At 43.1% G+C, this 23918-nt stretch overlaps 1 protein-coding gene across 5 annotated transcripts in view; it reads right to left on the reverse strand.

Annotated features, from left to right (window-relative positions):
- SCN8A (sodium voltage-gated channel alpha subunit 8) overlaps window positions 1-23918 on the reverse strand; it is a 323320-nt gene that overhangs the window by 89594 nt on the left and 209808 nt on the right. For 3 of the 5 annotated variants that reach the window (XM_077483715.1, XM_077483711.1, XM_077483712.1), the window contains 4 exons: window positions 23270-23473; window positions 22592-22882; window positions 7126-7512; window positions 3681-3819 (listed from right to left, as the gene is read on the reverse strand). In XM_077483715.1, the coding sequence (XP_077339841.1) occupies window positions 3681-3819; window positions 7126-7512; window positions 22592-22882; window positions 23270-23473 (1021 nt within the window). The remainder of the gene's footprint in view (window positions 1-3680; window positions 3820-7125; window positions 7513-22591; window positions 22883-23269; window positions 23474-23918) is intronic. The other 2 variants (XM_077483713.1, XM_077483714.1) reach the window with 1 other exon arrangement.

Genomic DNA, 23918 nt, shown 5'->3' on the forward strand with positions numbered 1-23918 from the left:
TTATATCACGGTATCTCCAATACCATGATATAACCGGGCAGGTCCACATTAGAAGACCGCTTCGGGTTGAGCACACTTTAAGCAGTTAGAGTTAGAAGTTTGTTGCAAATTGAACAGTCAGGTAGGAGTAAGGAAGGTCTGGTGCAAGATAATAACAAATGAATCCAATTATATAACTGCAGGTAAAACCCTGAGGTTTAAACAGCAAGCTTCTTCCCAGTCTTCATCCATGAGGAAGGGAATATGCATTTGCTATCTGGACCTGACCTGTAGAGGGAATTTACTGAGCTTGGTGTGCAACAAATGGGAGTATAGGCTGGATATCAAACCTTTGGGACCCTGCAATCTCAGTATACCTATAGGAGAATAATTAGAAATTGCACATCTGTGACTGCTGAACTTGAGGGTAAAACTGGAAAAACTTTCCAACTGTTAAAAAAAGGTGAGTCAAATTACATATGACTCAAACATGGTCAAATTAACGCATAACACTATTGTCATATACATCAGAAAGGGTGACTAAACCCTCATGCTGTCAGAATGAGGAATCAGGTATGGAATATTATTATTATTATTAAAGGTGGGAAAATATTACCCCAGAGTATCAGTTCAGTAGGTATATCTGTAAAACCAGAAAGTTGTTTAGCTTCCCACCACATGGATCTCACCTGGGTTAAGTCTGCCTTTTTTCTTACACAAAGGTACAGGTTTTTACTGTGCAACCATAACAACCGTGAGCATTGTGTAGACCAGACACTTGCATCTCAACATTTAATGATAGGATAAGGAGGACATTAGGTGCTTGCACAGCATCCTTTCTTGCCCCTCCTGCGTCTCCTTCTATCAGCACTGTTAGCACAGAAATGGAGAGAAACTAAGGGAGAGAAATGCTAGAATACTAGTTAGTATCAGTTTCCAGTGGAGGAATAAATCCCTCTATTTTTGGGTGACCCACAGGTGTGAACGCTACACCAATATGTAAAACTATTATTTTTTTACATTTTAGAATGGGGTGCCTCATAATGTGCATAATTTTAAAGGCCGCCTTGACTGAAAAAAAGGTTGAGAAATACTGGTATGCAAATAGGTCAAGGACAACATACCATCCTAAAGCCGCGTACACACGGGGCGGACTGTCTGGCCAACTTAGTCCGTCAGACAATCCGACGGACAGTCCGTCATACTTTCGAATGAACGGACTTGCCCACACACGGCACTTTTTGAGCAGACTAATACGGCGGACTAAGTCCGCCATACTATCCGCCCTACTTTTGAAATGAACGGACTCGCCTACACACGCGGAGGAAAGTCCGCTCATTTCGAGCGCGTCTCCAGGTAGGCGGGGCCCGCGAAGGAGACGTCGCTGACCCCGCCGCCTGGTATGGACTTAAAGGGGAACCCCAACGCCGAAAAAAATCGGCGTGGGGGTCCCCCCAAGTCCACAACAGACCCTTGCCCGAGCACGCTACCCGGCCGGCCAGGAAAGGGGGGCGAGCGAGTGCCCCCCCTCCTGAGCCGTACCAGGCCGCGTGCCCTCAACATGGGGGGGTGCCTTGGGGAAGGGGGGGCCGCGCGCCCCCCCACCCCAAAGCACCTTGTCCCCATGTTGATGAGGACAAGGGCCTCTTCCCGACAACCCTGGCCGTTGGTTGTCGGGGTCTGCGGGCGGGGGGCTTATCAGAATCCGGGAGCCCCCTTTAATAAGAGGGCCCCCGGATACCGGCCCCCCACCCTATGTGAATGAGTATGGGGTACAATGTACCCCTACCCATTCACCTGTGAAAAAAAGTACAAAAAAAACACAACACAGGGTTAAAATATTTTATTGCACAGCTCCGGGGGTCTTCCGTCTTCGGGGGTCTTCTCGCCGGACTCCTCCGCTATCTTCTTGTAGCTCTTTTGCTAGCAGAGGAGTCCGGCTTTCTTCCTCGCCGCCGGCCTCTTCTCCCGACTTCGGGGGTCTTGTCCCCCTCTTCGGTTCTTCTGCCGGGCCACCGCGCCTTCTTATAGCTTTTTTACAGGCGGTGGCCCGGTCTTCTGTCGCCGCCGTCGCCGCCGCCGTCGCCGCCGCCTTCCGTTCTTCTTCTTCTTCTTCTTCTTCTCCAGGAGATGTTGCTTTGACGATCTCTCCGGCCGGAATGCCAGGGACGCACTGCGCGGCCACTTATATAGGGACAATGGGGCGGTGTCACATGGCTTTATGTCACATGGGTTGGTCACATGGGTTGATGTCACATGGGGACTATGACATCGTAAGGGGGCGGGGTCACCATGTGACCAACCCATGTGACATAAAGCCATGTGACACCGCCCCATTGTCCCTATATAAGTGGCCGCGCAGTGCGTCCCTGGCATTCCGGCCGGAGAGATCGTCGAGGCAACATCTCCTGGAGAAGAAGAAGAAGAAGAAGAAGAAGAAGAATGGAAGGCGGCGGCGATGGCGGCGACAGAAGACCGGGCCACCGCCTGTAAAAGAGCTATAAGAAGGCGCGGTGGCCCGGCAGAAGAACCGAAGAGGGGGACAAGACCCCCGAAGTCGGGAGAAGAGGCCGGCGGCGAGGAAGAAAGCCGGACTCCCCCGCTAGCAAAAGAGCTACAAGAAGATAGCGGAGGAGTCCGGCGAGAAGACCCCCGAAGACGGAAGACCCCCGGAGCTGTGCAATAAAATATTTTAACCCTGTGTTGTGTTTTTTTTGTACTTTTTTTCACAGGTGAATGGGTAGGGGTACATTGTACCCCATACTCATTCACATAGGGTGGGGGCCGGTATCCGGGGGCCCCCTTATTAAAGGGGGCTCCCGGATTCCGATAAGCCCCCCGCCCGCAGACCCCGACAACCAACGGCCAGGGTTGTCGGGAAGAGGCCCTTGTCCTCATCAACATGGGGACAAGGTGCTTTGGGGTGGGGGGGGGGCGCGCAGCCCCCCCCTTCCCCAAGGCACCCCCCCATGTTGAGGGCATGCGGCCTGGTACGGTTTAGGAGGGGGGGGGGCGCTCGCTCGCCCCCCTTTCCTGGCCGGCCGGGTAGCGTGCTCGGACAAGGGTCTGTTGTGGACTTGGGGGGACCCCACGCCGATTTTTTTCGGCGTTGGGGTTCCCCTTTAAGTCCATACCAGGCGGCGGGGCCAGCGACGTCTCCGTCGTGGGCCCCGCCTACCTGGATACCCGCTCAAAATGAGCGGACTTTTCTCCGGGCGGGAAAAGTCCGCTCATTTCAAAAGTACGGCGGACTGGCACACACACGGGCGGATTGTCCGCTGAAATGCGAGTCCGACGGACTGTATTACGGAAATTCCGAAATACTTAGTCCGCCAGACTGCACGCTGAAAAAGTCCGCTGAAGCCCACACACGAGCGGACTGTCCGCTGAAATGTGTTTTGGCGGACTAAGTAGGCCAGACAGTCCGCCCGTATGTACGCGGCTTAAGAAGTACGTAAACAATTTTACGAAAAAGATGTTGACCTGTAAGCCCCATCTACCTCCTGTGTTTCATTACTGGTCACTGTGGCCACCCATCCTATAGATAGGCCAACCGTGAGATGCACAATGCCCTGGTTTGCGGGCCTCTCAGAATAGTTGCAAGGTATGTGCAAGCAAGCATTTGAGGATATCTGAACTTCATGCATGTTGTTTGCCAACAAATTTACTTTAAATATGACAAATCAAAAACTAGTTTATACCTTCCACAAGAGTCTGTGTCAGGACACTAAGGACGCTATTAGCTCTGTGTTTCTTTCCAAATGATGCATTAAGCTGGTCAATTGACACGCGAAGAGAAGACCCTGAAGGTTTCTTTTTAATCTCTATCTCTGTTGAAGGCTGTAAAATAGCATAGTTAAATTAGGAAATTATAAATTACGTTAAAATCATAACTACATACCAGTTTTGTGATTTTTTTTAGACCAAAGTATGAAACTACATGTTTTGTTCTCAAAATGTCCTAGAATGACACTATGATAGGTTGGTAAATACTAAATGAAAACTATATCACAATATTATTAAAGCTGCAGTCTGAAGACAATGTGAGACATTCTGCATTGTGACAAAAAACTTCTCTAAACCTTTCTTAAAGCTACCTTCTGAAAAAGAGCTATCTTTTTTTTTTTTTATGCAGCAATGAAATACTACTAATTATGTATCATTGTAGCCTGTTGTCTATTTTTGCAATGATGAAGCATGCACATCCGTACTGTTGTATGTTTAATAATGTAATTCCCACACATTCATGTATGTGGTTTACTTAGCAAGTTTAAAGCTGACCTCTAGGTGAACAGCAAAATGCACAGATGAAATACACACACTATATTACCAAAAGTATTGGGACTCCTGTCTGTACACACACATGAATTTTAATGTCATCCCAGTCTTAGTCCGTAGGGTTCAATATTGAGTTGGCCCACCCTTTGCAGCTATAACAGCTTCAACTCTTCTGGGAAGGCTGTCCACAAGGTTTAGGAGTGAGTCTATGGGAATGTTTGACCATTCTTCCAGAAGTGAATTTGTGAGGTCAGGCACTGACGTGGATGAGAAGGCCTGGCTTGCAGCCTCTGCTCTAATTCACCCCAAAGGTGTTCTGTCAGGTTGAGGTCAGGCCAGTCAAGTGCCACCACCCCAAACACGCTCATCCATGTCTTTATGGACCTTGTTTGTGCACTGGTGCTCAGCCATATTAAAACAGGAAGGGACCATCCCCAAACTATTCCCACAAAGTTGGGAGCATGAAATTGTCCAAAATGTCTTGGTATGCTGATGTCTTAAGAGTTCCCTTCACTGGAAAACAACCCCACATCATAATTCCCCCTCCACCAAATGATTTGGACCAGTGCACAAAGCAAGGTCCATAAAGACATGGATGAGCGTGTCTGGGGTGAAGGAACTTGACTGGCCTGACCTCAACCTGATAAAACACCTTTGAGATGAATTAGAGCAGAGACTGCGATCCAGGCCTCTTCGTCCACCTCAGTGCCTGACCTTACAAATGGAAGAATAGTCAAACATTCCCATAGACACACTCCTAAACCTTGTGGACAGCCTTCTTAGAAGAGATGAAGCTGTTATAGCTGCAAAGGGTGGGCCAACTCAATATTGAACCCTACAGACTAAGACTGGGATGACATTAAATTTCATGTGTGTGTACAGACAGGAGTCCCAATACTTTTGGTATTATAGTATATATGGATAATGGTGGTGTTGCTTCCTTTAAAATCCCACCAAGGGGAAGTCTTTCCTTTTTCTATAGTATATATGGAAGCTGTAATTCTGTCATAGGATTTGCAGTTCTGTCCATCTAGTCCTGAGATGTACACAGCCCTGTGGGACAGTTCAGCCAGTCCCCAAATCTGATTTGTAACTACTGCAGTTTAGTTATACATCTTATGCTGCGTACACATGACCGGACTTTTCGAGGGACTAGGTCAGACGGTCTTTCCGACGGACTTTCGGAGGAGTTCCAACGGACTTACCGAATGAACGGACTTGGCCACACACAATCACACCAAAGTCCGATGGATTCGAACGTGATGACGTACGACTAGACTAGAATAAGGAAGTTCATAGCCAGTAGCCAATAGCTACCCTAGCGTCAGTTTTTGTCCGTCGGACTAGCATGCACACGAACGGATTTCTCGGTCCGGCAGAGTTCCGGTGGAAAAATTTAAAACATGTTCTATTTCTAAAGTCCGCCGGATTTTTGGCAAGCAAAGGTCTTATGGAGCCCACAGAAGATCGAATTGTCCGACAGACTCGTTCCATCAGACTTTTGCTGTCAAAAAGTCCGGTCGTGTTTTAATTAAAGTATAACTAAAGGCATTTTTTTTTTAAATAGATTGGAGAGGAATTTGAACACCTTTCAGTTTTTTAATTACTGTCTGTGTTTTAGTCTTGTCTCTGCCTCAGTCTGTGATTAGACAGTGAAGAAGAAGCAGCAGACCGATGAGCTCATTTCTATCACTCTGCTCTCTCCTACCACAGCATGAGCAGTGCAGTACAACTGTTTGGCTTCTTGTGCTGCTGCATGAATTCAAAACAATTTATCCAAAGCTAGAGAAAAACACCTTGCTTGGGGTACTACATTAAAAGCATTACGTGATAGCCTCAAAGCTATAATTATGATTTTTTTTAAACCAACAATACAATCTGCTTGTATGTATGTTTTTTTTTTTTTGTTAACATCCAGGCTGCCTTTTTACACAGTGGTCATCTAAATCAATTGTGGATATGTCCTTTCAGTTCAATTCCACAGTCAGCCACTAATGAACTGACTTTGATATACTTGTATTTTTTACAACAAACCTACAAAATGAATAAATATAGCTGTTTTTATGCACTATACTCAAGGTAGCAGTGTACTGTCCCTTTTCACCCCTCTTGTGGCGTTGAACACATACATTTTTACTTTGAACTTAATTTACAGGTAAAATAAACTGAATTTGTTCTGCTTATATAACTTTTTGTATATGTTTATGTTTAAGTGTTCCACCTGTAGTTCTTTTCAATCCCAGTTTACTTGTTTTGCATTATTTATAAGAACATGCATCATGCTATTCTGTGAAAACCCATGCTAGGTTAGAGAGGGAATCATAAATGTTACAAATTAAGCTAACATGCTATCTGGAATACGTAGCTAAAAAACAACATAGCTAAGAAAGGAGATATTTCAGTCACTGGGTCTTTAAAGAAACAAAAGCAAACTGGAATTTAAAAACCTAATATAGCACAGATTCATTGATTATTTATTGTGCTTTCATAAGTTTTCTTGTTTCTATATAGATGTAGATAAAAAAAGGCAGCATTGAATGTTAAAGCAACAGGTACACTTTAACCATACATTTTAATCTCATACCGAAGCAACAGTATATATCTATGAAAAAAATGTATTATGTAAATTTCCAGTATGTTTTTGTCTCCAGGTTAGACACATTAATATAGGTTAACTGAGGAAACTAAATAACATAAAATGGCTAAATAGGATATAGTAAAAAGGTTTACATAAAGGTTAGAATAGTGTTAGGAAAACCAATACTCATTCCACCAGGGAAGGATCCAGTAGTATTTTTGAGGGCGGCATACAGGAAGCACGAGGGTTGACCGCCATGCCTAGACTAAACTACTTATTGACTTTCTTACGCTGTCATCAGTAGCTGCCTTATCTATTTTCACCTCAGGCAGAAGACGTCCACCAGGAATATTGGCGCCAGGACCACCAATTATTGACACCACGCCATTGCAATCCACTGCACTGCTGCGCTTCACATTCCTTCGTAGGTTTGGAAAGATGCGAGAGGACCGACTGCCCTGGCTGTATCCGCTGTTGTAACTGTTGCGTCGGTTGTGACCTCGGACTGGTAAAAATAAAGAATCTCTTCGACCTTCACTTTCCTCCACCGTGCTATGTTCATCATCTGCAAACTCATTTTCAGTCTCAGGATCTCTGAAACTTCTCCGAAAGCTAAAGATGCTACTTTTGCTATTGTGCCTGGACAGGTAGGGAGAGCCTGGGATGCTTAGCAAAGACTGGAATACATAGAAAAAAACAATTGTATGAATTAAATAAGCAAAAATACAGTATGCATACTGTATAAAACATATATATATATATATATATATATATATATATATCAGCCAGCTTGCCAGACAGACTAGTCAGTTGACACTCTCAGACACGCCCAATTACTACTCTTCCTGCCCTCACTGTTTCCAACAAAAATATAAAAGTGAAGAAACTTTTTGAAGACCCCACATGTATATACATTGCCTTGAAACAGTATTCATACCCCTTAAAATTTTCCCCATTTTGTCATGTTAGAACCAAAAACGTAGATGTATGTCATTGGAATGTTATGTAATAGACCAACACAAAGTGGCACATAAAGTGGAAGGAAAATGATAAATGGTTTTCCAAATTTTTTACAAATAAATATCTGAAAAGTGTTACGTGCATTTGTATTCAGCCCCCTTTACTCCGATACCCCTAACTAAAATCTAGTGGAACCAATTGTCTTCAGAAGTCATCTAATTAGTAAATAGAGTCCACCTGTGTGTAATTTAATCTCAGTATAAATATAGCTGTTCTGTGAAGTCTTGTGGAGGTTTGTTAGAGAAACATAGTGAACCTTAGAGAACAAACAGTATCAAGAAGGCCAAGGAACATGTCACAGATCAGCTGCGGAGCTGATCTGTGTCTCACCTTTACTGCTGCAGGTCGGCTGGCACTTGTTGTTCCACTAGCTGGTGTTCAGCTCTGTGCACACTGCAGCTATGGGTGTCGCCGGCCCTCACCTGTTGCCTAATAAATTATTCCTTCCTGCTACTTCCTGTCATGCCCCTCATGTGCTTATCTATTTAAATCCCTTTCAAACCAGCTACTGGTTACTTGAGCAACATTTGTTTCTCAGCTCCCTTCGTGTAACCTGTTTTACCTGACCTCTTGTGAACTGATCTCTTGTGTACCGACCCAGCTTGTTCTGATTAGATTGTCTGCAGCCCGCCCTGACCTTGGCTCACTATCCGGCTCTCCTTTGCTTCATCCATCCATCCTTGCCTAACAGTATCTTCTGGTACTTCCCTAGCAAGCAGGGTGAACCCGGGGGTCGTGACCTGGGGTCAGCACGCAGCTAAGCCCAAACCCTCGTGAGGTGGTCCCTGGCGGAATACCGGCTGACCCTTAGAATCCATGCCCTGAGGAATCCTGTGTCACCTGCTCGCCTATTGGCTCACTGTAAGTAGTACCGTGACAGTTTGCTCAAGCCATGAGCACCTCTGAGAATCGGCCACTGACCGAGGATCAAATGCAACACCTAGTTCAGAGACCTAACTCCCAGCAAGCTAATCAAGAGCAAATAATGTTGGTTCTTCAGGATCTTGCCTCCCGTCCTGATTGTCTGCAACTCGCTGCAACTTCAGCTCCTCCCGTTCCTGCTCCTGCTTCAGTTGCTCCCGTCTTACCTGCTACCTGGAAATCCATGCCTGCATCTGCCTTCACCACCTCATTTTTCTGGCAACCCTAAGGCTTGTCGGGACTTCATTAATCAGTGTTCCATCCACTTTGAACTTTCCAGCCACCATTTTCCAACTGATCGCACCAAAGTCGCATACATCATCTCTCTCCTCTCCCCGATGATGCTCTAGCTTGGGCCTCTCCACTCTGGGAATCACACGATTCTATCACCTCTGACCTCCAGCTCTTTTTGGATGCATTCCAGAAAACTTTTGATGAGCCCGGCAGAGTGTCTTTGGCTGCTGGGGACCTCCTTCGTCTTCGTCAGCAAGGAATGACAGTCGGCCAATATGCAGTTCAATTCCATACGCTGGCCACCAAACTCAAATGGAATAATGATGCCCTTACTTCTACCTTCTGGCAAGGCCTATCTGACCGTGTCAAAGATGAACTCACTGGACGCACCATTCCTACCACATTGGATGACTTAATCGCATTGAGCATTCAAATAGACATTCACTTCCAGGAGCGGGCCCTGGAGAAATCCAGATCCAGTCATCCCCCTGCTGGCCGTCCAGCACAGGTAGTCCAAAGACCGATGCAATCCTCTCCATCTTCAACCTCTCACGCGTTGGAAGAACCTATGCAGCTTGGGCAAATTCCCGAGGAACGTGCCCGATTCATGGGATTGGGCTTGTGCCTTTACTGTGGCGATAAAGGACATCTTTTGAACTCCTGTCCAGTCTGTCTGGGAAACTCCAGGGTCTAGGTCACTCGGAGGGAGGTGATCTAGACTGATCCCTTAATTTTGTCCGCTTACCTCGTTTCACCTTTCCCGTGGCTATCCACTGGGCTCAAAATGCCTCAACTCTCTGCATATATATACTCTGGTGCTGCCGGGAATTTAATTGAACGATCTTTAGCTTCCGATTTGGGCATCGCTTTTGTTGCCTTGGCTATACCCCATTCTGTGACCACAGTAGATGGCTCCTTCTTGCCTATGAGTCCCATCCAGTTTAAAACCCATCCTATAGAGTTACGCACTGGGGTTTTGCATGGTGAGGAGATCTCTTTCCTAATTTTTCCAAAATCCTCCAGTCCCATCATCCTGGGCCTTCCATGGTTGCAGAAACACTCCCCGCATCTTGACTAAAATTCTGGACAAGAATTGGCTTGGGGTCCTCCATGTCAGCAACAATGTATTTCCAAGGTGCTACCTTCTCCTTCCATTCCTCTTGCTGAGACCTCCACAACTCCCATTTTGCCTGCCCAATATCAGTCCTTCCAAGATGTTTTCTGCAAAAAGTCTGCTGATCGCCTTCCTCCTCACAGAGACTGACTGCTCCATTGATTTTTTTACCTGGGACTTCTCCTCCCCGAGGCCAGGTCTACCCTCTATCTATCCCTGAGACTCACCTGTCGGAGCCGGGTTCTTCTTTGTAGCAAAAAAAGATGGTTCACTCCGTCCATGCATCGACTACAGGGGTCTTAACGCCATCACCGTGAAGAACCGATACCCTCTTCCTTTAATTTCAGAACTCTTTGACAGACTGCAAGATTCTCATGTTTTCACTAAACTGGATCTTAGAGGGGCCTACAATTTAATAAGAATCCGGGAAGGAGACGAATGGATGACTGCCTTTAACACCAGGGATGGACATTATGAGTATCTTGTAATGCCCTTTGGCTTATGCAATGCCCCAGCGGTCTTTCAAAATTTTGTTAATGAGATCTTTCGCAATCTTCTGTATGTCCATGTTATTGTATGTCTAGATGACATTCTTATTTTCTCACCAGACTTACTTACCCATCATCTTCATGTGAAAGCTGTGCTACAGCATCTATGGGACAATTGTCTATATTGGAAAAGGCCTCAATCGCTTCTCTCGCCCTTCTTCTCACCCTGCTCCTGTGGCTGATACCTCGGATCAGTATGGGATTAAAGAAATATTGGACTCCAAGTACTCCCAGGGGAGGCTACTCTATCTCATTGATTGGAAGGGCTATGGTCTGGAGGAGAGGTCTTGGGTTCCTGCCACTGATGCCTCAGCCCCACATTTGGTGACCAGATTCCATCAGAAATTTCCCTCCAAGCCAGCCCCCAGTTGTGTAGGGGGACCTACAGAGAGGGTGGTTACTGTCACAGATCAGCTGTGGATCAGTGTCTCACCTTTACTGCTGCAGGTCGGCTGGCACCTGTCGTTCCACTAGCTGGTGTTCAGCTCTGTGCACGCTGCAGCTATGGGTGTCGCCAGCCCTCACCTGTTGCCTAATATATGATTCCTTCCTGCTACTTCCTGTCCAGCCCCTCATGTGCTTCTCTATTTAAATCCCTTTCAAACAGCTACTGGTTGCTTAAGCAACATTTGTTTCTGAGCTCCCTTCGTGTAACCTGTTTTACCTGACCTCTTGTGAACTGATCTTTTGTGTACCGGCTTGTTCTGATTACGTTGTCTGCAGCCCGCCCTGACCTTAGCTCACTATCTGGCTTTCCTTTGCTTCATCCATCCATCCTTGTCTAACAGTGTCTTCTGGTACTTCCCTAGCGAGCAGGGTGAACCCGGGGGTCGTGACCTGGGTTCAGCTTGCAGCTAAGCCCAAACCCTCGTGAGGGGTTCCCTGGCGGAAAACCGGCTGGCCCTTTAAATCCACGCCCTGCGGGATCCCGTGTCACCTGCTCGCCTGTGGGCTCACTGTAAGTAGTACCATGACAAGACAGGTCAGGGATAAAGTTGTGTAGAAGTTTAAAGCAGGGTTAAGTCAGAAAAAAATATCCCAAGGTTTGAATATCTCACGGAGCATTGTTCAATCCATCATACGAAAATTAATGGCAGAAAACTAACACTGCACATCACCCTGAACTCACCATCCCCACCGTGAAACATGGTAGTGGCAGCATCATGTTGTGGGGATTGTGATTTTCTTCAGCAGGGACAGGGAAGCTGGTCAGAGTTGATGGGATCTAATAGGGTGGGGCAGGTGGTACAAAAGGTTGTAACTGTGGGGAATGAGCTGATGGAAGTGGTAAAAGATTAGTTGGAGACATGATAGGTGTTCCCGAAGAGAGGAGTTTTCAGGAATCGCCTGAAGGTAGCAAGAGTAGGGGATAGACAGACAGGTTGAGGTAGTGAGTGCCAGAGGATGGGAGAGACCCCAGAGAAATCCTGGAGACCATCATGGGAGGAGGAGACAAGAGAGCTTGAGAGTAGGAGGTCTTGAGAAGAGCGGAGAGGACAATTTGGGTGATATTTAGAGACAAGGTTGGTGATGTAGCTTGGGGCAGAGTTTTGAATGGCTTTCTATGTTGTGGTTAGTATTTTGAATTGAATTCGCTGGGTGATTGGGAGCCAGTGTAGGGATTGGAGGAGAGGGTTGGCAGACACTGAGTGGTTGGTAAGGCCATTGAGAAGGGAGTTGCAATAGTTGAGGCGAGAGATAACGAGGGAGTGAATGAGGAGCTTGGTGGTTACATTTGTTAAAAAGAGGCAAATTTTTAAGATGTTATGGAGGTGAATTCCACAAACTTTTGACAACGATTGGACTTGAGGCTGAAATGACAAGTAGGAGTTGAGGATTACACCTAGTACCCTGGCGTGAGGGTCTGATAGTTGCATTGTTGATTTTGATAGTAAAGTCATGGAGGGGGGCGTAGGTGGGGGGGGGGGGGATATTAATAGCTCAGTTTTAGAGTTTGCTTGGAGTTTGCTTATGACGTTAGCCCCAGTTGTCATTTCCAACGGGTCCCGACATTGTTGTGAGGGAACAGGATCCAATGGACAATTGGTTAGGTGAGCATCTGAGAAAAATTGTGTAACCTCTTCAGTAGTAGCCAATTCAAAAGAGGAGATGGTTGAATGTGCTGTTAGGCAAGGTATGCTGGGTGGGGAAGATGTACGCATAGTGGAGGTGTCCTAGTGAATTGCATCAATCTTGTCTTTGAAGTTATTGGCAATCTCTTGGCCAGTGAGTGAGTTAGTGGGTAGAGTGGGTGGGGGACGAAGCAGAGAGTTAAAGGTTGAGAAGAGCCGATGGGGACTGGATGACAAGTAGGCTTGTTTGGCAGCATGGAGGCAGGAATCGTATTTTAGAAGGGCAGATTTATATAGGGTGAAGTCTTGCAGGCATTTGGTTTTACGCCACTGTCGTTCAAGAGCACGGCAATGTCTCTTGTGATTTCTAGTGTTGTCAGTTTTCCAGAGTTGTAATGGTCGGGGCTTGATTCTGCGTGTGGTTAGGAGAGCAAGTACATCCAGTGATGATGAGAGTGAACTGTTGTAGACAGAGGGGGCCAGGTCAGGACAGGACAGGGGAGAGATTATGTGTTAAAATGGCCCAGTCAAAGTCCAGACCTAAATCCAATTGAGAATCTGCGGCAAGACTTGAAAATTGCTGTTCACAGATGCTCTCCATCCAATCTGACAGAACTTGGGCTATTTTGCAAAGAAGAATAGGCAAACATTTCACTCTCTAGATGGGCAAAGCTGGTAGATACACTGATACCCAAAAAGACTCAGAGAGGTGGTTATACAAAGTATTGGCTCAGGGGCTGAATACAAATGCACGCCACCCTTTTCAGATACTTATCTGTAAAAAAAAATAATTGAAAACCATTTATCATTTTCCTTCCACTTCCCAATTGTGTGCCACTTTGTGTTGGTTTATCACATAAAATCCCAATAAAATAGATCTAAGATTTTTGGATGTAACATGATAAAATGTGGAAAATTTCAAGGGGTGAGAAAACTTTTTCAAGGCACTGTGTATATATGTCTATATATAGATATATACAGTATCTCATAAAAGTGAGTACACCCTAGTAGTAGCGAGTGTACAGCTTGCATAACAGTGTAAATTTGCTGTTCCCTCAAAATAACTCAACACACGGCCATTAATGTCTAAACCACTGGCAACAAGAGTGAGTACACCCCTAAGTGAAAAATATACAAATTAAGCCCAAAGTGTCAATTTTCATTTATGGCTAACATTATTTTCCAGCACTGCCTTACCCTCTAGGTTAGTGATGGCGAACCTTGGCACTCCAGATGTTTTGGAACTACATTTCCCATGATGCTCAACTACATTGCAGAGTGCATGAGCATCATGGGAAATGTAGTTCCAAAACATCTGGGGTGCCAAGGTTCGCCATCACTGCTCTAGGGCATGGAGTTCACCAGCGCTTCACAGGTTGCCACTGGAGTCCTCTTCCACTCCTCCATGATGACATCACGGAGCTGGTGGATGTTAGAGACCTTGCGCTCCTCCATCTTCCGTTTTTCGGATGCCCCACAGATGCTCAATAGGGTTTAGGTCTGGAGACGTGCTTGGCTAATCCATCACTTTTACCCTCAGCTACTTTAGCAAGGCAGTGGTCATCTTAGAGATGTGTTTGGGGTTTTTATCATGTTGGAATACTGTCCTGCAGCCCAGTCTCCGAAGGGAGGGGATTATGCTCTGCTTTAGTGTGTCACAGTATATGTTGGCATTCATGGTTCCCTCAAAGAACTGTAGCTCTCCAGTTCTGGCAGCACTCATGCAGCCCCAGATCATGACACTCTCACCACCATGCTTGACTGTAGGCAAGACACACTTGTCTTTGTACTCCTCATCTGGTTGCCACCACACATGCTTGACACCAGCTGAACCAAATAAGTTTATCTTGGTCTCATCAGACCACAGGACATGGTTCCAGTAATTCATGTCCTTGGTCTGCTTGTCTTCAGCAAAATGTTTGCAGGCTTTCTTGTACATTATCTTTAGAAGAGGCTTCCTTCTGGGACAACAGCGATGCAGACAAATTTGATGCAGTGTGAGGCATATGGTCTGAGCACTGACAGGCTGACCCCCCCACCCCTTCAACCATTGCTGGCAGCATTCATACATCTATTTCCCAAAGATAACCTCTGGATATGACTCTGAGCACATGCACTCAACTTCTTTGGTTGACTATGGTGAAGGCTTGTTCTGAGTGGAACCTGTCCTGTTGAACCTCTGTATGGTCTTGGCCACCGTGCTGCAGCTCAGTTTCAGGGTCTTGCCAATCTTCTTATAGCTTATGCCATCTTTATGTAGAGCAACAGTTCTTTTTTTCAGATCCTCAGAGAGTTCTTTGCCATGAGGTGCCATGTTGAACCTCCAGTGACCAGTATGAGAGAGTGAGAGCGATAACACCAAATTTAACACACCTGCTCCCCATTTATACCTGAGACCTTGTAACACTAACGAGTTACATGACACAGGGGAGGGAAAATGGCTAATTGGGCCCAATTTGGACATTTTCACTTAGGGTTGTACTCTCTTTTGTTGCTAGCGGTTTAGACATTAATGACCGTGTGTTGAGTTTTTTTGAGAGGACAGCAAATTTACACTGTTATACAAGCTGTACACTAACTACTTTACTTTGTAGCAAAGTGTCATTCCTTCAGTGTTGTCACATGAAAAGATATAATTAAATATTTACAAAAATGTGAGGGGTGTGCTCAGTTTTGTGAGATACTGTATATATATATATATATATATATATATATATATACACATGTATATAAAAACATATACATATATACACACACACATACATAAATTGATGGATGATCTTTGGTAAACTTTTCTCAATCTAAGACCATTCATAAGAAGTCCTTATCAACGTTTATAAAATTTTGGTTATGCAACTAAAAGCTTATTGTTTCTATTTCTGTCAATGTGCTATATTCTTCAATAAAACTTCACTCTAAAAATGTTTTATATATATATATATATATATATATATATATATATATATATATATATATATATACACACCAGTTTCCAGTAGCTGCTTACGAGTCTGAAATTCTAAATTGTAACCAACCAACCCATATTGTATTCTACACCTAAAAGTCAGCCATTTTTATCAACTGACAGTACCCACTCCACTACCAGGGATTGGTTGCTTTTCAATAGTTGGGAAGCAGGCTTTCTGATGCATTTAATGGATTATTGAGCTTTTATTTAAGACCTGTCATAGCTGTACTACAGAAAAGGAGCACCCAGGGATTTCGCCGGTGGGTTACATTATTTGCAATATGAGAGTGATCATCTGTTTGAAATAGCGTTGTATTAGTAAGCATGCCCACCATATACACTAATCAACCATAACTTTATGACCACTGCAGGTTAAGTGAGTAACATGAATTATCTCATTACAATAGCACCTGAAAGTCAGTTGAATATAATAGGCAGCAAGTAAACATGTTGTCCCTCAAGTTGATTTGTTGAAAACAGAAAACATGAGCATCGTAGTTTGTTGTATATGTGGCTGCATAGCCGCAGACTGGTCAAGGTGCCCATGCTGACCCGTTTCCACAGCCAAAAGCGCCTACAATGGGCATGTGAGCATCAGAACTGGACCATGGAGCAATGAAAGATGACGGCCTGGTCTGATGAATCACATTTTCTTTTACATGATGTGGATGGCTGGGTGCATTATTTACCTAAAGGAAGAGATGGCACCAGTATGGAGGCAGTATGAGAAGAAAGCTGGCTGAGGCAGTGTGATGCTTTGGGAAATGTTCTTCTGGGAAACATTGGGTCCTCCTATTCATGTGGATGTTACTTGGCACGTACCACCTACCTAAACATTGTTGCTGACCAAGTACACCCCTTCATGGAAATGGTATTCCCTGATGGCAGTGCCCTCTTTCAGCAGGATAATGTGCCCTGCCACACTGCAAAAATGGTTCAAGTGTTGAAGAACACAGCAATGAGTTTGAGGTTTGACATTGCCTACAAATTCTCCAGATCTCTGTCCAATCGAGCATCTGTGGAATGTGACGGAAAAACTAGTCCAATCCGTGGAGGCCCCACTTTGCAACTTACGGGACTTAAAGGATCTGCTGCTGATGGTTTGGTGCCAGATATCACGGCATGAAAAAATACCAGGAGTTGGTCATGTCAAAGGAAAGAACAATTACCCTAGAGGATAAAGTGAGTCCAAGGATTATAATGGCTCAGCTGCATAGTTCCTGCCTTTGTGACATGGTGTAACCTTAATGGGCCCTCAACTTTCCAGTGATGAAAAGCTCCAGAATCTAGGTCTGTAATGGGAGTAAGTGGGGAGATCTTTTAAATCTGGGATATTGGAAACATTTGGAACATGCCTAGTGGTAAAATGTTAGTTTTGATAATATCAATATGGCCTGACCATGAGAAATTTAGGCCATCCCATTCACAAAAGTCCTCCAATATTTAGCCGTATATGTTTTGGAAATTATGTTTTATACAAAGACTGCTCAGTTGTTAGATTTATCCACAGATAGCGGAGGAAGCAGTCTTTCCATGCAAATTAATGCTAAATGCATAAGTGAGCTATTTTGGAGATAAGACATGCAACGTTCACAATCTCTGGTTTAGCTGCATTTATTTTGAAATCAGAAGTAGGGAGTCATTTTGAAATTCCCTTAAAAGTAGCAAAAGGATATTTCTGGGTATGTATAGTAAGAAATCATCTGTAAAAGTGGCCAGCTTATGTTACAAGTGCCCCGGGTGTATTTCTTTAATATCTATGGTACAGCATAATGTATCCAGGAATGGTTCCAGAATAAAACAAACAGCAAGGAGATAGTGGGTAGCCCTATACAGTACAACTGCACTGGGAGGACAAGCAATACCATTTACTTTAACTTTAGCTGCTAGTTGTTCTTACAAGGTCATGATCCTTCTATTAGGGCTCATGTCCTTGTACTGTACGGCCATAAGCAGGAATGACCAGTCCACATAGTCAAATGCCTTTTGATAAATGTGGAGGTATTTTATTCAGTTTTGCGTAAAATATTTATAAAGAAGAAGATCTAAGAGAGTTATCTTGGGCTTCTCTCCTTGGTCTGGATGAATCCAAGCAGAGTCCAAGGATAAGAATCTTAGCGATGTCTATGAGGACGAAACGCGTCAGAGGGAATCCACTGCCACCATTTTTTATTGAAAGCGCTTGATAAACTGCATAAATGTGAGTTTGTTACTACATTTTTTAATAAATTTTGATTTTAAATGGAATTACGCTATATGGCCCTATTTTTCCATTCTATGTTTATATCACTCTGAGTTGGGCCTCTATGTGATTGGAGAAAACCTACTGTTACCATTTGTGTTTGGGAAAGACTGCTCTGACATTTTTGTCATTCCAGCACCTGTGAGTTCGATTTTCCCACAGATATTATTAAAGCGTGTACGACCCTTGGAATATATATTCTTTTGGGTCAGATACATCCGGTAAGCCCGCAACTGCTGAGGTGGTGGTATTGGCACATGGGTGTTCGCATGTTAACCTTCTAAGATCGGATGGTGTATCTGAAATCTAACTACGCATGTGGGACTTGAATATTTTCTTTGAAACAAAGAGACTTTTTCTTCTGATTGTTTTATTTTTGGATACATATAAACACAATTTCATATGGAATTGGTCTATTAATATGTTTTGGTGTTTACTAGTATAATTATTCACTATAGATATCATGAGAATCTATGTGGTTATACACGTGGATGTTATATACTTTTTACAAAGTTTGCACAATAATTTCTTAGCGCTACACCTTCTTACAAAGTGTTCTAACTGTAGGGGGAGGGGACTGACTAGAGGGGATGACAGATTGTGGTTCCTAGCTATTAGGAACTCACAATCTCTCTCCTCACAGAACAGAACAGGGATTTGTGTGTATACACACACACGTCCCTGTTCTGCCTTTTGTGCCCGCGATCGATTGTGGCCGGCGGTCATCACGACCGTAGGCCATGAGCATCGGCAGCAGGCATGCACGCGTCTGCTATCCCGCTTAAAGGAGCCGACATATAGCTGCCACGGCTTGCGGGAACACGTCGACCTGCCGTAGTATAGTGAAGGCGGCTGGTCGGTCAGCAAGCGGTTAAGCTTTGACAATAAAACCTGAAAGATGGTTTCTATGCAGAGCTGCATCATATTTTGCACTCTCCAGTTTTAGTAAATGAATGTGTAGTTTAATTTCAGCTATAGCATCCTTCATGAGTTCTGTCAATACCACGAGAAGCTGGGGAATCCCAGAGTCTGCTGATTACTTAGAAATGATAAAGACAAACCAAGTAAATTCAGTGTGCTAGCAAATAATATAAATAAGGACTGCTGCATCCACTACACAATCTAAATACTAGATGTAAAAAAGCTATTTCAACAAAAGTGGGCATGCTGTCCCTTTAAAATTCTAAAGTACTACTGTACATACAATAAAGTTATATCATATACTATTACTATACAATGTGAAAGGTACCAATTGTGTAAGCTTTGTACATACAATTTACAGGAAAAATAAATAAATCAAACCTAAAATGAAAATAAAAACATATAAAGTGTATATATATTTATTCTTATTTAAATTGTCCATATGTATATTTGTCCATCAGTATGGATATATATACTTTATATGTGTATTTACATATTAGGTTGAGGGCGAATTATCATATTATAATACATATGCTATAGAGCTTCAGTATCTTTTGGCACTTAATGGGACCATTGCATCTTTATTAAATATTTTTTATTTACTTATTTTCTGTGTAGATTGTATGCACTAAGCTTACATTATTGGTATCTTCTCATGGTCTAGTAATAGTATATGATATAACTTTATAGTATACACAGTAGTACCCACTTTTTAAAAATAATTACTTAGAAATGCCTGCATGCCTAGTGCAGAATTTGCGATAGGACTCCCCAGGTCTAATGTTGTAAAGTAATTGGTAATAGTGAGCAAAACTTTGGTGCTATGTCTGTGGAGGATGTTCATCTGATCTTTTTTGAAACACATATGCAAAAATTTGAAAAGCAACCGTAAAAATATCTAAAGCTGGTGTCCCTTTAAGATACATTTAAAATAAAGCTTAAAGTGGATGTAAACCCTCACATATACCCAGTGAAGTGAATAGACTCAGATGATACACAGCGATGAAACAAATCTCCATAAATAAGTTTTACATGTATATCTGCTGTCTTCAGCTTTATATATTAGAAAGCGCACATCGCGTTAGAGATTTTCTTTTCCTGTTCAGCACTCCGAGTGGATTCTTGGCATACAGCGAAGACAGTTGATTGGAGGAAAGGCACACCCCCCCCCCCCCTTCACATAGGCAGAGACTTGCAGAGCTGTACTGTGACAAGACAAGCTCTCTGCTATTTATTTATATTTATAGCAACCTCCCTTGACACAAATTACAGCCTGTTTTTTCCACAGTTGACAGAGAACTTGTCAGAAGTTATCTTGTTGATAACAGAAGAACTGAACAGGAGAAAAACAGGGGCTCAGGGCTTTAAAGAGAGATAAGAAAACACTGCAGATATATGTGCCCAGCTCAAATTTCATGAATCAGGTTTACATTCACTTTAACTCCTTGTAGCAACATTTTTTATCTTTTTGGTCCTCCATCTCACCTCCTACAAAAATGTTAAAAAGATAATAATATCATTTGTACCTTTGATTTTTTTTGTTCAGAAAGACAGCACTTCCTGGTTTTTGGCCTAGGCCGGGCCCTGCTGCTTCCTGGTATTGCTACAGCACAGCCATCCCAGAAGGCAGTGTACTATGTATCTGTGCACGCACCAAGATTTTGGTGTATGAGCACAGGTGCTGCCAGCAAATAGAGTGCCCATACATAAGAAATAGTGGTGTGCACAAAAAAGCCGCTGTCCATTCACAGATGTGCCGTTGGTCTCTACAAGGCCCCACATTCTGGCATAAACCGGGCAAGATGATGGCTGAGAATTTGGCAGACTTTGAGTGCCAGTCATTGTGGGCATACTAGAAACCTGACTTGAAGGGTCTAAACAAGGAAGTGGAGAAATGAAGGAACATTCATTCGTAGAATTTTAGATAAATAGTATCTAAAATCGATCTCACAAGACATCATTCCTCAAAACAATGAGGTACAAACACTTATTATACAAGAGTTACACAGTCCTGCACCCTAATCATGGTGCCCACACATGAGTACCAACAGAAGGTTCATGCAATTGAAAAAACTGAAAACTTTTAGATGACCAGCACAGCTAAATTTAAAAACTACAGCCAATGTCCATGTATACTATAAGCAGGGAATCAATGACAGCACTAGAGAAATTACTTTAAATGGAAATTTACCATTTAATTATGTTTTGACAAGGTACAGCCTTACAGTCAAATTTTGAAGTCACTGAATAAAGGAAAGAAATTGTGATATGCTTTAGTGTATAACAACTGAGACCTGTGATTGAAGTCTGAACAGGAGCCTTCAGGTCCACTCAATGAATTGTAGAGCAGACCACCTTATTAATTAGAAAAATACACCTTTTCCTATTTAGACAAAATAGCCACAGACTGAAATTGATCCAATTTCCTACAGAGAGGACATAGAATCTACATCTAATAACAGATGCATAGAGGGATCCTGAATGAACCAGAGAGGCTCAGTGTTGGATTTAGGGTAAAAAATGGATGTTCATGACCCATGGATCAGAGGTCGTCCCCAGCAGACCCTATGGGGCCCCTGAACACCAGAGAAAGTGGGACAAAATTCTGTAGTTCATTTGCATATGCAGAGCGACCCCAGTTCTGTTTGCCAGAAATATGAACATCAAGCAAAAAAAAATCTGAGGATTAAGATCCAAACTAATCCTATAGCTTCCCATATGCATTACAATGCAAAAGGCATTTCTAAGTGGGCTCCTGTCTCTAAAAATACTTAGTGGTTACAGAAATGCTGGAAAGGATTCCACTGATCACTTGAAAGTGATGAGGGGAAGCACTGTGCTGAGAACGCAAGAGTCAACATCAGGGTAGGTAGTGTTGATTGGGAACAACTTTCACATAAGAATCCACAGAAGCTTTAACAATCAGCCGGAGGAGGTTTTTAGGACTAGACTCCATAAGGACAAACTGACTGTGGTCAATCACTCTGTGGGTAGCAGCTTGGAGCCCATGCGCTTTAAGGTCAGAGGCTACTCTGCATAAAGCTGTCTGACACATTTAAACTCCTGATTCACACGAGACTCCAAATCCTTCAAAGTATAATGGCTTGTCAGTAGTTCATACGCAAGGAGATATTTTGAGATATATTTTCCCCTTGCATAAAAACGTAATGTCAAGTGGAAAACTGTTTGAAGAACATTTCAAACATGCAGGAAACTTCCAGACATCGGGGGCTTTCACAGAGAGAATACCCGTTTAAATTGCTCTCAGTGGCTGAATGGAAAGACTTCCAGGATTTAACATATCCAGCTTGAAACTACCAGTGTAGAGAAACGTCTAAATTTTAACAGTTCTAACATGAATCTACCAACCGTTCTTGACAGTAGAGAAAATTCCCAAAAGAACAGGAAACAGGAGAGCTAAAGAAGACACATCCACTGTCCCGAGGACACTTTAAAAAAATTAAAGCCTGAATTTTCTGTTTTTAGCTTTTGTTGCTATGTTTCCCACCCCTCTTTTGGACTGCTTTTGGAGGTGTTGGGCAATTTATCTTCAACTAAAACAATGCCTGCAGTGTAGAGATGCAAGTGAGTCTTCCTGTTTTGTATGAGAAAAACAAAAATCTGCATGCACATACTCTTAGCCATGCAATACAATACAATTCTAAAGACGATTCAAAATTGACCGTATATTATCAAATAGGATTTTCTCACAGTACCTGATCCATTATTGAAAACTTTCGTCCCAGCCTATTGTCAGGATACCAAATACCTTTTCTTCTCATGCCATCTTCCGATTCTGATTTGTAAACCTTCTCATTATCGCACTTTTCCTCCCCTTCAGACAATTCTTTTTGTTTTCGCTTCTTTCTACGATTCCTTCTTTCCTTTGCACTTTTAGAACTTGGCTTGGAAAATTCTGAAGAGGTCTGAGACATCCTTGCATCTCCTTCTTCATCCTCTGCCGCATCCTCAGTAACAGTACCAGCTGAGGTGGCCATCGCTGCTGCCTAAAGTAAACGAAGAACACAAAATAAAGTCTCACATGTATAGAGATCATGTGTTTCTTGGATGTGAATTTATACAACAAATTTATACAGTGTTGTTGTTAGGTTGGCTGCACTGGAACTAAACAATCAAAATTGCGTCAGTCACTAGAACCTGCATGGTGCATGTGCTTAAAAAAAGGACTAACCATAAGGGCTCCTTTGCATGGCTTTAATCTCTAACATGTCAGCAACAAGTATAGAGGGGGTTTAGAGACAAAGAAGGGGTGAAATATCCACTTATTTAGTATGGAAAAGGGATTAGAACTGATAGATTTGTAAGTGGAGAAATAGCCACTTATGTGCTATGAAAAAGGGTTAGAACTGATTGATTTGTAAGAATATCCAGACCTGTTCTTCTTGAGCTTTCTTCAGTTGCTCCAGCATTGCTTTGAATTCATTTTCCTTCTGTTCTGCCTCCTCCAAAGTTGCTTGATTTTGTTCTTCATAAGCCATGGCCACCACAGCCAGGATCAAATTCACCAGGTAAAATGAGCCAACAAAGATGACCAAAATAAAGAAGATCATGTATGTTTTCCCAGAAGCACGCAGAATCTAAATTATAAATAAGAATGTTTTACTTTTTTATTAATTAAGCAATAAAATCTCAGTCAAAACTCAATAAGACATTATAATTGTATTAAAAATATACCCATTTTTCTCTTGGGAGTGGTCCAATTTACTAGGGTAATAGCTGTAAGTCACTGTTCAGCTCTTCTTTTGTAAGAAGGCTTATATCCCTTTCAACTATTGCTCTCTGCTCAAAAAGGGGAGCTGTTGAGTGATTTAGAGCCTCAACAAAATAGATCTCCCCTATGAGTAATATAGGTGTCTCACTGTTATAATCACACACAGCCATAATGCTACAGAAAACACTGCGATTGGAGAAGAGATTCTTGAAATAAATGAAACAAGCAAAGTCCAAAGTACAATTGTAAAGCACATTGCTGTGTTTTATAAATTCATTTTTTTTATATTTAGCCATGGCAGTATGGCCATG

This window comes from Lithobates pipiens, unplaced genomic scaffold (assembly GCF_037356315.1).
Source record: "Lithobates pipiens isolate NorthernLeopardFrog02 unplaced genomic scaffold, aLitPip1_a1.2 Scaffold_16, whole genome shotgun sequence".
Taxonomy (NCBI): Eukaryota; Metazoa; Chordata; class Amphibia; order Anura; family Ranidae; genus Lithobates; species Lithobates pipiens.